At 36.2% G+C, this 17,853-nt stretch overlaps 1 protein-coding gene across 14 annotated transcripts in view; it reads right to left on the reverse strand.

The window, feature by feature from the left end:
- BCAS3 (BCAS3 microtubule associated cell migration factor) overlaps window positions 1-17,853 on the reverse strand; it is an 803,928-nt gene that overhangs the window by 773,928 nt on the left and 12,147 nt on the right. For all 14 annotated transcript variants that reach the window (XM_072637728.1, XM_072637734.1, XM_072637735.1 and 11 more), the window contains 2 exons: window positions 7,490-7,565; window positions 1,024-1,130 (listed from right to left, as the gene is read on the reverse strand). In XM_072637728.1, coding sequence (XP_072493829.1) covers window positions 1,024-1,130; window positions 7,490-7,565 — 183 coding nt within the window. The remainder of the gene's footprint in view (window positions 1-1,023; window positions 1,131-7,489; window positions 7,566-17,853) is intronic.

Consider the following 17,853-nt stretch of genomic DNA (forward strand, 5'->3'; position numbering starts at 1 on the left):
GTGCCATAAGAAATGATGAACAAGAAGACTTCAGAGAGGCCTGGAAGGACTTATATGACCTGATGCTGAGTGAAAGGAGCAGAACCAGGAGAACTTTATGCACAGCAACGACCACAGTGTGTGAGAGTTTTTTCTGGTAGACTTAGATTTTTGTAATAACACAAGAACTTCTTACAAAAAAAAAAAAAATCCCAATGGTGGATCTCAAGGCAAAATGCCTTCCACACTCAGAGAGAGAAATATGGAAGTCACTCACATAATGTAACAGATCATGTTTGTGTATGTGTATGTGTTTGTGTATCATGTTCTGATTTGTTATACGATTTCTTTCATTTATCTTAGTCTGACTACATAGCATGACTATAGTGAAAATATACTCAATAGGAAAGTATATGTAGAATCTATACAGAATTGTATGCAGTCGTGGGGAGGGAGGGGGGTAGTGGGGGGTAGGTGGGGGGATAAAATCGCAATTGTATGGCAGTGATTGTTAAACATTAAAAAATGAAAATAAAAAAAAGGAGAAAAAGAAGAAAAAAAATAAAATTAAAAAAAAAGATTAAAAAAAAAAAAGGCAGTACATAAAATATCCTGCCAATATTAAAGTCCTACTTTTCAGCATAAATCATATCATGGATGCTCATCAGCTATGAAATAATAAAGCTGACAGAGGTTACCTCAAAATAGAGATTTTCAAACTAGATGAAGCAACTATATTGTCTTCATTAACATATATATGTACGTATACACATAAGACAAAAAAAATCATGTCACATAACCCTGATAATACTTATCTTAAACAAATCTTGATGGTAGAATATTAACATGAAATCTTTATTATAAGTTCTAAATTAAACAAACTCTACCAGCTTCCTTTATATCCAACCCAATCAGTGGAGCTAGGACACCAACATGCACACTCCAAACAGGATGAATCTTCAAAACAGCATGAACAGGTTTGGATATGCTACAGAAATTAACTTCCTGGAAAGTTTTAAGATGAAACAAATTTCATATACTCACAGGTATGCTCCAGATCTGCATTCCATCACTGTACCCAATCATTACAAGCAAAGGTGGTTCATTTCCAGTGCCATGTATTTCATGAAATTCCATATTCCTTGTTGTATCTATATTAGAATTAAAAAATTAAGAAGGAAAATTAAAGGAAAGAAAATTCAATTAAGAATATAACTGGAAGATAAAAATTCTGAAAACAAACAGTACTAGGAAACTAAAATTTTAAATATGATTATCTTCTAAAGCAGAGATAGTATAATAAGAAATATAAAATTTTCATATATTGATAGCTGTCAATTTAAATGAGACCTGAAAAAACGAACAGAGCACAAAAACAAGAAGCAAAACCAAGTGCAGGTAACAGTAACCAAAAAATGAAAATTCCTCTGATCAAAACAAATGTTTTTTAACGTTAGATTTTTATCTAATAAAAATGTCAAAATTTTTTCAGTTTATAATTTCCACAATCTGTGGGTTTCATGGAATTTTTTTTTAGCAAATACTGGCAATAAAAGGAGTTAAAATATGTGTATACAAAAATCAGTGTATGTATATGAATCTTGGTTTCCTCCTGGAAAACGGGACATATAGTCTACAAGGAGAGTACATGAGCTTATAGGAATCAACGTTTTTGCATCACCTACTAGACAAAATACCCAGTAAATAATACCAGAGGGAGGTAACATGCTCCCTGTCTAAAAGGAGTGATATCAATCTAGCTGGGAAGATAAAGCATGTATATTTCATTCAAGATTCCTTCCCTGAAAGGTACCTGTCCTTCCTCCAAAATTTGATAGCACTTCTGCACCTTCCTTATTGCACTTATCACATTTTACATTGCATTACTCTCATTAAGTAAATGACTTATATCCCCTATTAGAACATAAGTTCTTTGAGAGCAAAAACCATATCTCATTCATCCTCCCATAGCAGTATCTATCACATAGTAAGAACAGGATAAACATTTGTTAAATGCTAAGTGAAACAAAAAAATAATAACATAAGATTAAATAAATGCCAAAAAACCACATGCTACTAGATTTTAAAAGTTTAGAGAAAGATCATTGTGGGATGTGGTGGTCATGAAAGAGTTGGGATTGGAATTGAGCCTGAAAGAATGAGTAGGATTTTTTGATAATCAGAGATAAACATTGAAATTGCTGGGGGAATGGATAACAGCTCCAAGGGAGCATAGACTAGGAAGCAAAAGACAAGGAGAATGAGAACTATTATCCTCTAAACTTCCAAGGAATAGCTGAAAGAAATATTAAGAATAATTCCCGCCTGCTTCACAATCATCATAAAAAAAGTACCACACTAAGGTGACTAGTACAAATCTTCAAACTAGAATGAGCAGAATTTTTTCATGTAATTGTTTAAGGATGGTCTCATTATACCATGCTCTTGTCATGTCAAATCTGGAGCACTGCATTCAGCTCTGGAAACTGTGTTTTAGGAAGCGTGTTACTAAAGAGAAGAGCACTCAAAGAAAGGCTACCAGGAGAGTGAGGCACCACAAGATCATACCCCACAAGGATCAACTGAAGATCAGCTTTAACTGGTAGAGATTGTTTAATTTAGACCTTACAATAACTGGAGAAGACAAAACTTAGTGAGGAAATGATAGTTGTCTTTAAGTACTTGATAGGCTGTGCTAGGGGAGAGATAATAGATTTATTCTGCTTGGCTCAATGCAGAAGATTTAAGGTTGGTATGAGGAGAAAATTCCTAATAATTGGTGCTTTTCTAACGTGGAATGGGCTGCCTTGAATAGTTAGTGTCCCAACCCTCTGTCCCTTCTCCCCAACCCTAATAAGAGATCTTCAAGCAAAAGGGACTGCTTGTCAGTTGTTTTGCAAGCAGGATTCTTGTTCAAGCAGAGTTTGAATTAAATAGGCTCTGGGAGATTCTGAGATACTGAGATTTTGTGACCAAAGGAGTCTAGCATCAGTCAACCTTCAAAAACTAATGAAATATAGTCAAAGGAATAATTTTGATACCAATAAAATTCAATACATCAGTTTACTGACTTATAACAATACTATTGATGTAGTACCACAATGAACATCCTTATGCCAAATGAACATGAGCACCAAAGTTAATGAGAGACAAAGGAACTCTCCAACTTAGAACTCACAATTTTTTCAGGCCTATTCCTGTCTAGCAAAATTGCATAAAAAGTAATCATGAAGGCTGAAATATAACCAAATGTACAAATCAAGAGCTTCCTTTTCCATTTAAAAACATGAGTTTTCTTAGTCATTGCAATTTTTTATATAATTTAAACACAATTCTATAATAGTCTTTCAATTCACAAACCTTTTCCATAAAGAGGTTTTGTAGACCATATTTCTGCCAGGGGAACTAGAGAGGGGATGACAGGGATAAGACTCCAAAAACCCTGAAAATCTTCCGTCATGCCAGGTACAGAGGCACATGCTTATAATCCCTGCTCCTGGGAAGGTTGAGTCTCAAGGATCACTTGAATCTGGGAATTCTGAGCAGTAATCAGGCTAAATTCAATCAAGTAAACTCATAAGGATTATCAGGGTTATAGATGAACTACTATCCCAAGTCATAAACAGAAGAAGAAAGGAAGGATGTTTTGTCATCACTACATTTTTCAAAATATTAATTTTGACACTTTTATAATATTATTTCCAACTGAAAAATTAGAAAATTAAAACCCATATTGTTAAAACAAACACGTGTGGCATACTGCAGTGAAAATATGTTTCAGTATGATCCTTTGATGCTCCTTAAACGAAGTCATTTTCTAACGTTTCTTTTAAATATTTTCTCATTATTTGGACCTAACGTAACTTTGGCTTATGATACAATTTTAATTTTCTGTGGATATTTACTAACTGCCTTACTAAAAAAACCCCATGCCTTGGCCTCCCCTGACAGTGTACTCCAATATGCTACCATTCCAGGCATAAAGCCAGCACTGCCAAGGTGGCAAGGAAGCCAGGACGCTGGGTGGATCTTCAGCACCCTGCATCTGGAGATAAAGACTAGAGTGGCTCAGATATTCAGGGGGAAACACCCCATCATCACCTCAAGGTCAAGGACAAAGGCATCCCTCCTTGCTTGGAGGTGAGAAGGAATTCCCCACTCTCATCCAAAAGGTCAAAAGGAGGAACACCCCCAAAAACCCTGTGTGAATCACACTGAAAACTTCAGGAAGCAGACCAATCCCTAACAGTCATTGCACTGCTTAATTGTGTCTCACTCAGCTGAGGCCCAGAGATCTCCCTTACTCTCCCTCAAAAATAACTTAAACCCCAAATAGAACTCCTTGGGGCTCTGCCCTTTTTCCTCTCCTATATCTCCGATTAGGTTTCACTGTTGCCGCTCTGACTGCCTCTGGAAACACTGCTGTCTATCCACCAACTGCCAGTGCCAGTGAGTATCAATGGACCACTCCTGCAGTGACTCATGGAGTCACCCCTTCATATGTGAATCCAAACACACTGCTCATCTGAGCAACAGGTCAAGCAGGTACCATTGAAACCTTTCTTTAGTCCATGAGCCACTGACCACATAAGCACTATGACTAACTGCTGTGACAACTGCATCTCCACAGTCAGAGATGGACAGGCATCTTTACTGCTACCTCCTATCCAGCCTGGAGTGGGCAAGAGTCAAGCCACTGAATCATAGGCTCTAGAGGTAGGGAACCCTATTCCCCCTAACCTTGGCTCATGAACCACTGTTCCAAATAGGGATCAGTCAGCCAGGGAACTGCATCAATATCCTAATAAGCATGGTGCGATGATTCAGGACTTGAAAGCAAGGGCTTTGGTTAAGAAACTAGACATTCATCCCACTATATCCATAAATTGTTGACCAAGGATGGGATTAAGACACTTGCAGTCACACCTATACCCTGATGAACATAGAGCTGTGATTCAGAATTTAAAAGCAAGGACTAGAGGTCTCAACCTCATGGTTCAGCAATAGTGAACTCATTTTCCCCTTTGACCTATGAGCATAGACCAAGACTATGACAAAGGGCTCCAGGTGTTCTATCAGAGTCAGGATCTGAACCACGTGATTCAACAAAAGAGAATCCCTCTCTCCTGTGGTCAAAGTGAGGCCTGTGCCTCCCAAGCAGCGTAAGTGACTACATCATTAGTATTGCCACTACAAAAATCTGTACTTATAAAATAAACTCAGCTTGTAGCTTAACCCAGAAGACCTTCAAAGTCTACCCATAATTCTCATTCCAATCTTAGAAAACTAAAGTCCTACGGAACCAGGATTGTATTTGAACAAGGAATCTATATAAACTATGATAAAATTCATTGTGGGCAGTGGACAAATAGGAACTCTAAATCAATGTCACTGAGGTTGTAGATTGGTGAAAAAAGTTAGAAAAATATGTAATAAGAGAAATCAATCACATCTTTTTCACTTCAAATGTTCAGATATCATTTGAAAAATATCACAAAAAGGAGAAGAGACCTATCTGTACTGAAATATTAACAATTGCTCTACATGTGGCAGCAAATATCTGACAAAACCCTACTGCAACAACTGGAAAAGAGATGAATAAATGAGGGCATACTAATGAAAAGGAATATTACAGTGCCACAAATATGAATACAGAAAGACCTAAATGAAATGATACAAAACAAAATCAACAGAAGCAGAAGTACATATAATCTGACTAACAAATGGACTGAAAAGAAAGGCGCAGGCAACAAAACTTGAGACAAATTTGGAAGGGGACACAAGATAAAAGTCTTTTTTCTTTTTTTTACTTTTTATTCATTTGATTTGACCTTCCGAACTACTAAGGGCTTTACATAAGAACTTATTCCTTGTTTTGCATGTTTATTTGATTACCTGCTTTTATCGATGGTTGTTATAATAGTTTATAGTGGTTTATTATAATAAAACTTAAAGGAATCTTGGGGGAAAAAACTACAACCTAGCTAATACAGTAGAAGTTTGGCAGAAAAAGTCAGAGAATCTTAAAAACCCACTGTACAAAAGGTTTTCCTGCCTCATATTTCAGTCACTTACACTGGAATCCGTAAAATCAAAAAATAATCAAAAGTAGAGAGGGATAAAAGACCATAATCAAGAAGATAAATGAAGAAGAGCAAAGTATGGGGGAAAATCTAGAAGGGAAGAGATGAACTTATTAACAATCATTAAGAAGGTAAAGATATTGGCAATGGAACATAATGGAAAAAATGCAGCATTAATCTAACGTGCACATAATACTTTAAGGTTTAAAAAGTACCATCAACACAACCGTGAGGAACTGAGGGCAGGTACTATCACCCACACTTTAAGAAGCAGAAATTGCAGTTCAGACACCTCATGTGTTCTGCCTAAAACAAAACAAATATTATCAGAGCTAGGATTCAAATCCAAGTCTCTTGAAGTCCAGTCCTTTATTTTAATTTTGCCAGCCTGCCCTCCTATTAATTATAGAAGGAAAATTGGACAGAAAAAACTCAGAAGATAGAAGATATGTACTATCCAAGGATCTTACCTACTTCAGATCATAGAATCTTTATTCTACTCAAAGATAGAGGAAATATTTCCTATATTTACCTAACATGAGGCTAAGGAACACAATGATTATGGGCTACAGGGCCATCAGGCTATGATAAAACCCTGGAATGAGACTCACATCTGGGCTTAAACCTCAGTTCTACCTCTAATCAGCTACTTTGATAGCCACCCATGGGGTTGTTTTAAGGGTGCCTCTGTTTATCAAATGGTAAAAAAAAGTAACTAAATAAGAGCTACTATCATTAAGACAATCAACTACAGCTGTCAGTAACTCAATTGAAGCAAGTACTCAACTACAATCACAAGCATAGAACATATTGATATCAAACTTTTATATTTATACTTAAATCAAAGTGTTTTACTGTTTTATTGTTTCGTCTAATCCTCAGAAGAGCCCTGAGGGTATTACTATTCCCATTTCACAGATGAGGATGCTGAGGCTCAGAAATATTAATTTGACCTAGGGTCAAATAACTAGAGTCTGAGGCAAAATCCAAAGAAGTAAGGTAGGTCTATATTGAGTCCAAACCCAATATTCATTCCACTGCCCTATGCAGCCTTCATAGGCAATGAATGCTGCCAATCCTCACATGAAGAGCTTCATGTAGAATATAGGTCCTCAACTTTTATGTATTTGGAAGAGACTTAAAACTTTTTGTTGTTGTTTCAGTATATCAAATTTTTAAAACCTAAGGAAAAAAGATCAAATTTTCATCATTTTCATTCATTATTTTGGAATTATAAATCCTTCCCCAAAATATGACTCCAAACATATAAAAGAATATTTATTTATTGGAACTCTGTAAGTAATCTGTGGTCTAAGATTTCACATCATGGTTGAAAACTAATCAGCTTAAAAAGTTAATGCAAGAGATCTCACAGAATCAGTTCAACCTTAAACAAATATTTCAATAGAATGCTTATAAAATCATACCATTTAAATCTGCATTTTCAAATCTGACCCATACTATTTTCTCCTTTTCTTCTGTGAGAGGTGTACCACTGTAAGCCTAGATGAGAAATAAAAATATTTATATTAAAATCACATTCTACAACTTTTAATAACCAAAAGTCCCAAAAAGAAATTTTTAAATTAATAGTACATTCCTTGCAACAGTCTTCTTACATTCAAACTCCAGTGAGCTTCCTGTGTAGCAAGCAGTAAAATAAAACTAGCTGTTTCCCTCTCCAACTTCATCACCCCTGAATTTAAGTAGCTAGTCTTATAAAAGTAGCTATTTGAAAAAACAATACAGGAATTTGGAGCAATTTTCTCTCTACAGGAAATTATCTAGAGGTCTGATCTAATTTTGGGTGGCCCTGATCAAAAAAAGTTTTTGTACTACATAAAATAAATTTCCATTATCTAGGAACAACGGGTAAAAATCACCACAGAAATTTAATATGCACATAATGTAATTTTTTGAATTACATAACTTTTTAATCAGCAAAAATCTTTTTCACTCTCCCATCCCAATCATCCCCAGCTGCAAACGAAAGAAAAACAAAATCTGTCATGAATGTGTATAGCAAACAAATTTCCACATTGGTGTGTAGGGGGAAAAATGTCTCATTCTGCACACTTGAGTCCTTCACCTCTCTATTAGGAGGTGGTTAGCATTACTTTATCATTAGTCCTCCTAAACTGTGGTTGGTTATTGCACTAAGTGTTCCTAACAATTTCAAAGTTGTCTTTATCATATTTGTCGTCTTTGTATAAATTGTTCTAGTTCTGTGGACTCTGCCTCAGTTCATAAAAGTCTTCTCAGGTTTCTCTGAAATCATCTCCATCCTTTCTTATAACAATAATATTATACTGTCCTTATATACCATAACTTCTTCAACCATTCCCCAACTTATGGGCAACTCTTTCTGATTCACATTCTTTGTCACATTAAAAAGAGCTATAAATATTTTTGGACACCCTTAGATTGTTTTACTTAAGATTAATCCCTCCTTTAACCTACCTTCTATCTAAGTCCCCATCACATCTTTTTCCCTCTTTCCCTTCTATTTCTTTACTGAGTAAAATATATTTCTGTACCCAGCTCTGTTTTTATGTGTGTATGTTCATATATACAGTTTTCTCTCCTTTGACCAATTCAGATAAGAATGAGGCTGAAGTGTCAGCTATTCTTTCCTCCCTCTCCTCATTAATATAGATATCCACTTGCAAACTCTGATAATGTAAGATGATTTTCCCTTACTCTCCTTTCTCTTCTCCTCCTTCTTCCCTCGTGTAGTCCTCTTCTCTTTACATATCACTCAAGCCTTGTCTCCTTAAGTCCCTCTATGTACTCTGAGGATGACAAGATTTAGAGGGAACACATGTATCATCTCCCTACATTTGAAAGTAAGCATTTTGTCCTTCAATGTTTTATTCATTCATTCATTTTTACCTTTTTATGTTTCTCTTAATTCCTTTGTTTGAACTTCCAAGTTTCTGCACACTTATGGTCTTTTTATCAGAAAGCTAACATCTCTAGTACAATATTGAATGACAGTGGTAACAATGGACATCTGTATATGTGTATATGTATGTTTGTGTGTATACATATATACATATACACACATATATACACTTAATTGTAGCCTTCTTGGGAGACGAAGGGAAAAAAGGAACAAAGTAAAAAGTAGACAGCAAAATCCTTTATTTCATTAATGATCTATTTTTTTCCCTGTAGCATTATACTCACTTATGCTGGAGAAGTTACTCTTGGTTATAAGCCAAGAACACCATGTCGAAGCTTTCTGCTTCTTGATAGTGGTGGCTGCTAAATCATGTGTGATCATGACAGGAGGGCCTGGGTACTTAAGTTCTTTCTTTGTGGTTACTTGCACTATCTTTTCATTTGACCTGGAAGCTCTGTCTTTTTTTTTCTTGCTATGATGTTTGACTCATATGTTATAAATATAACATATATATATGTTATATATATAAAATGAAAAGTTTTCATTTTAGGGTTTCTTTCAAGAGGTACCCAATGAATTCTTTTTCTACTTTGCCTTAAGGTTCCAAGAGATCTGGGGAGTGTTCTAAAATTTCTTGATATGATATCTAGACTTGTTTTGGGTCATCTAAAAGGCTACCATCATACCTTTAAGGTAGTCCAAAGACTCTTAAACTTCTTCTCTTTATTCTATTTTCCAGGTTAATAGAGTTTTGGCTTTGGTTTTTTGCTAGGACATGGCTTACGGTTTTTCTTAGAACTTTGATTTTAATATTTCTTGGTGTCTCTTCTGTTTGGTCTATTCTAATATTCTGGGAGTTTGTTGCTTGGGCAAGGTTTTGTACCTCTGTTGTTTAAAAAAGGATATTAATTCCCTCTCTGATTCTTCCTTCCATGGCTCTCGATTCTTTTCCAAATTTTTCCTCAAATCATCTCATTTTGTTTATAATTTTTTGAAACTTTTTAAAAACTCATTTCATCTCTTCAAGGAATGGCTGAGTTTGTGCTCTAGTTGTGTTTGTCTAAGACTTTGTGGATATTTTGGAGTCATTTTCTTCTATATTTGTGTCTTGAACTTCTCTGACACCATAATAGTTCTTCATGTGACTATAGATAGCTTTAATTTCTTCATCTGAAAACTGCCTGTTCATATTCTTTGACCATTTATCAATTGTGGAATGACTTACATTCTTATAAATTCGATTCAGCTATCTGTATATTTTAGAAATGATCCCTTTATTGGAGACAATGGCTGTAAAAATTGTTTCCCAGGTTTCTGCTTCCCCTCTAATCTTGGTTGCATTGGCTTTGTTTGTGCAAAATCTTTTCAATTTGATATAATCAAAATCATCCATTTTGCATTTTATAATGTTCTCTATGTCTTGTTTGGTCATAAATTCTTCCCTTCTCCATAGATCTGACAGGTAAACTATTCCTTGCTCTCCTATATTGCTAATAGTATCAGCCTTTATGTCTAAATCTTGTATCCATTTTGACTTCATCTTGGTATAAGGTGTAAGATATTGGTTTATGTCTAGTTTCTTACAACTAGGCCACTTATCCTTGCATTTCTTTTCATTAATTCCCTTAAGGTTCTGTACCTTTTGTTCTTCCACATGAATTTTGTTATTATTTTTTCTAGCTCTACAAAATAATTTTTCATAGTTTGATTGGCACGGCAATAAATAAGTAATTTAATTCAGGTAGAATTGTCATTTTTATTATATTAGCTCAGCCTACACATGAACAACTGATATTTTTCCAATTATTTAGATCTGACTTCATTTGTGTGAAAAATTTTTGTAACTGTGTTCATATAGTTCCTGGGTTTGTCTTGGCAGGTAGACTCCCAAATATTTTATAATGTCTAAAGTAACTTCAAAATGAATTTTTCTATACCTTGCTGTTGAGCTTTGTTAGTAATATATGGAAATGCCAATGATTTATGTGGGTTTATTTTATATCCTGCAACTTTGCCAAAGTTATTTATTATTTGAAGTAGTTTTTTACTTGATTCTCTAGAATTCTCTAAGTATACCATCATATCATCTGCAAAGAGTGATACCTTTGTTTCTTCTTTGCCTATTCTAACTCCTTCAATTTCTTTTTCTTCTTTTATTGTTAAAGCTAACACTTCTAGTACAATATTTAATGACAGTGGTAACAATGGACATCTGTGTATGTGTATATGTACGTTTGTGTATGTATGCATATATACACATACACACACATATACACTTAACTGTAGCATTCTTAGGGGGAGAAGAAAGGGAAAAAAACAACAAAGTAAAAAGTGAACAGCAAAGAACAAAAGAAAACTCACAAGAAAGCAAAGAAAAATTGGATAGCTCTGAATAAAATGTGTAGTTATTATATAGGCTTTTTTGAAATGCTTTTTTTCTTTTCTTATTTTCTACTTTAAGTTTAAGTTCTACTTAAGTTTTCTACTTAAGTTTCTACTTTAAGTTTTCTACTTAAGTTTCTTATTTTCTACTTTAAGTTTGGACTACCTTACCTGGGAAACAATTTTTACAGCCATTGTCTCCAATAAAGGGATCATTTCTAAAATATACAGATAGCTGAATCGAATTTATAAGAATGTAAGTCATTCCACAATTGATAAATGGTCAAAGAATATGAACAGGCAGTTTTCAGATGAAGAAATTAAAGCTATCTATAGTCACATGAAGAACTATTATGGTGTCAGAGAAGTTCAAGACACAAATATAGAAGAAAATGACTCCAAAATATCCACAAAGTCTTAGACAACTTTAAGTTTTTTAAGTTTATTTTCTACTTAAGTGTAAAATAAATTAATTTTAGAAAAGAAAAAATAGCTCTTCGTGATGGGAATCTTTTTTTTGCTAGCTCATTCTTTCAGCCTACTTCTTTAATTCAACTGTGATATTAGGGCTGGGCTTTGTTCCACTTCTGGAAGGAAGGTCTGAGCTAGTTCTGCTTTCTTGGAGAATTGTTTTGTGTTATTTCATTCTTTTGGGGACCTAAAAACTTTTAGTGCTCCTAAAGTGCCCTGATCCAAAGCAAAGTTACATTGCTGCCCCACTGGTCTGAACTCTACAAGTTCCTAACCTAAGTTTAGGACTGAACAACAATAGAATGCTAATGGGCACTGCTCCTATTAGTCAGCTAGAAAGCTCAAACTGGTTGAACTCTATGGAATAATATTATTACTGAATAATAATTGAACTCTATTGGTTCAGGGCCATAAAATTATAGGCTCCCCTTTGGACTAGGATTCCTACTCTGGTTAGTGCTCTACAGGCTGGGCTAAAAACTGGACCTGAGACCCAACTATCCTCCTACTGTATAAACTTCACCACTAATGCTTGCTTCTCAACTTCCTCTTTTCTTGGTATATCACCCAAGAGTGTGGGTCCTCTTTCCCATATGTCTTGGATCTGTGATTCAGAACTGGACAATAAGTGTCAAAGCTTCCAAGTAGCACTTTTGTGTTGCATTCTTAAGAGTCTAAAAGTGCCCCAATATAATCTGAGACCTTTTCATGTCCTATTTCACAGCCTCTCCATGGGCAATGGAGTGCTTCATGAGCAATGTGCTCCTGACCTGACCCTCATCCCCAATGGCCTTTCCATCTGACTCCCTATTACAACCTGGTCTAGATAAATGACTATGACTTTTCTGAATTTCTTCATCAGAATTAGCTCTAGTACATTTTATAGATCTGTTTGAAAGAGTTGTTTTGTTTTGTTTTGTTTTAGGGAGAGGGGACTCTGGAATAAAGTCTACCTGTAGTGAATTGTGACAGGTCATGGGAGTACATCTGTTCACACCAAAATCTATCTCTTTATCCTTAGAGTTTATCAAAGTAAAGACCTAGGAATCAAATTTCTTGTAGAATTGTAGGATCTATAAATCTTATACTTCAAAGAGCACAAAAGCTGAAAGATAAGGACTAGCACAAATATCAGCAATTCCAAATGAATGATTGCACAGTACTGTTCAGGATTATGGATTAAATATTTTCTTCCAATTCCAATGATGAATTTTTTTTTAAAAATCACTCTCACTGTTGTTTTACAAAGCATACTTCCACAACCTAAATTTTTATCTCCTGAACACTGGAGATTCTAAAACTTTTCTCACTTCCTAGGTACTGCTTTATGTTCTTTAACTATAGGCATACTCCAAGAAAGAGCTTATAACTCCCAAAATTATTCCCTCAGGAACCCATTCACTTTCATGGTTTCAATAGAGGTTTTAGGGGGGTCACTCCCAAATCTTCAGCTCTAGGTTTGACCTCTTGCACTCCCTATAGCTGACAAGCATTAATGGAAATATGTCACCAACACTGATGAAGCTTGACAGAGAAGAGATGGACTCAAGACACAAAATAAGGCATACATGACTAGACATACAAGACATGGCTAATCTGGGAATCTGTTTTGCTTTCCTATGCACATTTGTTACAATAACTTTGTTTTTCTTTATTTTTATTTCCAGTGAGGAGAGAGGTAAGGGTATAGGGTAGGGAAAAAGAAAAGAAAAGACAGTCATTGAGGTACTTTGTTTATAAGTGGAGAAAGAGGGCGGAGCCAAGATAGCGGACTAGAAAGACACTTACTCAGGGTCCTCCCCACAGACCATAAAATACCTGTAGAGAGGGAGTCTCAACAAATTTTGGAGCAGCAGAAGTGGAGAACAACAGAGTGGAGGAGATTTGCAGCCCACGGTGACCTGAAAGGCCCACAGAAACACTGGTTGTGCAGGACATAGAGCTGAGCACAGAGCCCAGCCCAGCCTTGTGAGACTCTGGGAGGGGGACACCTCAGGGGCGGAATCTCCAGTCACAGTAGCGGGTCCTCAGATCCCTCGGCCCACAGGCACCAAAGGTCAGTGACAGGGTTTAATCAGCTGGCCAGAAAGGGAAAAGGGCCTTCCCATAGCTCTGGCATTAAGCAACGGCCACAGAGCCTGCACAGCAGCCCATATGGAAGCTCCATAGTTGGAGCGTAAAAACCCCTGGGGGCATTGAAGAGCTGAGTCTCACTTCAGCCCTGGGTGGAGGCCCTGGGAGAGCTGGTCTTTGTCTCACACTGAATGCCGGCCCTGCCCATCCAGCTTATCTGAAAATCAGCCCCCAGTGCTGACTTGGGAACTGGAGGCCAGGTGGCTATGGAGAGGTAACTGCTAAAATTCTGGGCATAAAAATCCTTCTCTGAGTCCAGACCAGTACACACTTGATTGTGCCACCTTGGAGGAACTGAGATCTCACAGATTCCCAGAGTATACCCTACTCTTGACAAAGGACCCAAAAGTCAAGTAACTGGTTGGGAAAATGCCCAAAAAAGGTAAAAAAAAAAAAAAAAGACCATAGAAGGTTACTTTCTTGGTGAACAGATATCTCCTCTCATCCTTTTGGATGAGGAAGAACGATGCTTACCATCAGCAAAAGACACAGAAGTCAAGGCTTCTGTATCCCAAACATCCAAAATAAATATTCAATAGGCTCAGGTCATGGAAGACCTCAAAAAGGATTTAGAGAGGTGGAGGAAAAACTGGGAAGAGAAATGAGAGAGATGCAAGAAAAGCATGAAAAGCAGGTCAACACACCTTGCTAAAGGAAACCCAAAAAAATACTGAATAACAGCTTGAAAAATAGGCTAACTCAATTGGCAAATGAGGTTCAAAAAGCCAATGAAGAGAAGAATGCTTTAAAAAGCAGAATTAGCCAAATGGAAAAGGAGATTCAAAAGCTCACTGAAGAAAATAGTTCTTTCAAAATTAGAATGGAACAGATGGAGGCTAATGACTTTATGAGAAACCAAGAAGTCACAAAACAAAACCAAAAGAATGAAAAAATGGAAGATAATGTGAAATATCTCATTGGAAAAACAACTGACCTGGAAAATAGATCCAGGAGAGACAATTTAAAAATTATGGGACTACCTGAAAGCCATGATCAGAAAAAGAGCCTAGACATCATCTTTCATGAAAATTATCAAGGAAAACTGCCCTGATATTCTACAGCCACAAGGCAAAATAAATATTGAAGGAATCCACCAATTACCTCCTGAAAGAGATCCAAAAAAAGAAACTCCTAGGAACACTGTGGCCAAATTCCAGAGTTCCCTAGTCAAGGAGAAAATATTGCAAGCAGCTAGAAAGAAACAATTCAAGTATTGTGGAAATACAATCAGGATAACACAAGATCTAGCAGCTTCTACATTAAGGGATCGAAGGGCGTGGAATAGGATATTCCAGAAGTCAAAGGAACTAGGACTAAAACCAAGAGTCACCTACCCAGCAAAACTGAGTATAATACTGCAGGGGGAAAAATGGTCTTTCAATGATACAGAGGACTTTCAAGCATTCTTGATGAAAAGACCAGAGCTGAAAAGAAAATTTGACCTTCAAACACAAGAATGAAGAGAAGCATGAAAAGATAAACAGCAAAGAGAAGTCATAAGGGACTTACTAAAGTTGAACTGTTTACATTCCTACATGGAAAGACAATATTTGTAACTCTTGAAACTTTTCAATATCTGGGTAGTTGGTGGGATTACACACACACACACACACACAGAGCACAGAGTGAATTTAATAGGATGGGATCATATCTTAAAAAAATGAAATTAAGGGGTGAGAAAGAAATATATTGGGAGGAGAAAGGGAGAAATGGAATGGGGCAAATTATCTCTCATAAAAGAAGCAAGCAAAAGACCTTTCAGTGGAGGGAAAAAGAGGGGAGGTGAGAGAAAAACATGAAGCTTATTCTCATAATATTTGACTAAAGGAAGGAATAAAATGCACACTCATTTTGGTATGAAAACCTATCTCACAATACAGGAAAGTGGGAGAGAAGGGAATAAGCAAGGTATGGGGGATGATGGAAGGGAGGGCAGTGAGAGGAGGGAGCAATTTGAAGTCAACATTCTTGGGGAGGGACAGGATCCAAAGAGAGAACAGAAGCAATAGGGGGCAGGATAGGATGGAGGGAAATACAGTTAGTCTTACACAACACGACTATTATGGAAGTCATTTGCAAAACTACACAGATATGGCCTATACTGAATTGCTTGCCTTCCCAAAGGGAATGGGTGGGGAGGGAGGGATGAAGAGAAGTTGGAAGTCAAAGTTTTAGGAACAATTGTCAAGTATTCTTCTTGCTACTAGGAAATAAGAAATACAGGTAATGGAGTATAGAAAGTTATCTGGCCCTACAGGACAAAAGAGAAGATGGGGACAAGGGAAGGGAGGGATGTTAGAAGAGAGGGCAGATCAGTGATAGGGGTAATTAGAATGTTTGACGTTTTGGGGTGGGGGGAGGGGAGAAATGGGGAGAAAATTTGGAACCCAAAATTTTGTGAAAACGAATGTTAAAACTTAAATAAATAAATTTTAAAAAAAATAAGTGGAGAAAGAAAAGAACAGAAGGCCAAAAAGGACAGATAAGAAGGACAATTTGAAAGCTATAGGTTAGTCTTATTATATATTCTTTAAAACAAAACCAAACTACGCTTAAGACACCTGAAGTTTCCTGTACAAACTTTTTGTGCTCTACTATTGTGCATAAGCAAATACCCATTTTATTTGGTGATTAAGAATAAAAATGAAAAAAAATAATAAAAATAACATGGCCCAACTCTTGAAATTTAAGATGCCAAAAATGAATTCAACAGCTACTGCCAGATTAAGACTCCTCTCCATCTCAGAGTCCTTAAATCACTTGAACTAGTTGCTTGAATTTGCTAACTTGAAATCATTTCTCCCTGTTAATTCTATATGTACTGAATCTGTGCTTTCATTTCTACTTCTATATCACCACCCCAACAGAATCCTAGCTTACATGTATATGTGGAGCCTGTATCGGATTGTCCACAGTCTTGGGAAGGGGGAAGGGAGGCAGGGAGAGAAAATTTAAAACTGAGGGAAATGAATGTTGAAAACTCAAAATAAATAAATTTATTTTTAAAAATCCTAGCTTATCTCCATAATCCTCCATTCCTATTCAAATACATTTACATACAGAAGTTATAATATCATATTACTACTTTCACCAATGGCTCTCTATAGCTTAGCATACTTTTAATGATCAATAATCTTTGTGGAATGCAACTCATCTGTGTCTTTACGTTCCAAGCAACTCTTTTTCCATGTCCATCCATAAATGTTCTTTATAAAATCTACCAAATGTGCTATGTGGCTTTCTCCAGTTCTTTCAGATTTTATGAATACCAGGGTAACACTCAGGCTACTCATATATTATTCCTCATTGTAACTATAGCTGGCTTCCCTCCTTTTCTTGTCAGACATGTCCTAACTGCCTCATTCATTCTACATTCCAAACACACCAGTCTACATGCTGTTTGAATCTCTTATATAACGTCATCTATTTCCTCTGTGCTTAAAATGAGATCCATAAAGGTCAAAGGATAGAAATAGGCAGTTTTCAGAAGAGAGAAAAGTTATCTATACTCATATTAAAAAACACTCTAACTATTGATTAGAGAAATGCAAGTTAAAACAACTTTGAGATATCATCTCACACCTGTCAGAGTGGCTAACATATGGAAAAGAAAAATGATAAATGCTGGGGAGAATGTGGAAAACCAGAATACTGTAAATGCACTGCTGGTGGAGTGGAAAATTGATCTAACCATCCTGGAAAGCAATCTGGAATACTGCCCAAAGTGTTCTAAAACTGTGCATACCCTTTGACCCAGCAGTACCACTACTAGGTCTGCATCCCAGAGATCAAAGGAAAAGTAAAAGGACTTATATATACAAAAATATTTGTAATAGCTCTTTCTATGGTGGCAAAAATCTGGAAACTCAGAGGATGCCTATCAACTGGGAACGGCTGAAA

Source organism: Notamacropus eugenii, chromosome 2, assembly GCF_028372415.1.
Source record: "Notamacropus eugenii isolate mMacEug1 chromosome 2, mMacEug1.pri_v2, whole genome shotgun sequence".
NCBI classification, from domain to species: Eukaryota; Metazoa; Chordata; class Mammalia; order Diprotodontia; family Macropodidae; genus Notamacropus; species Notamacropus eugenii.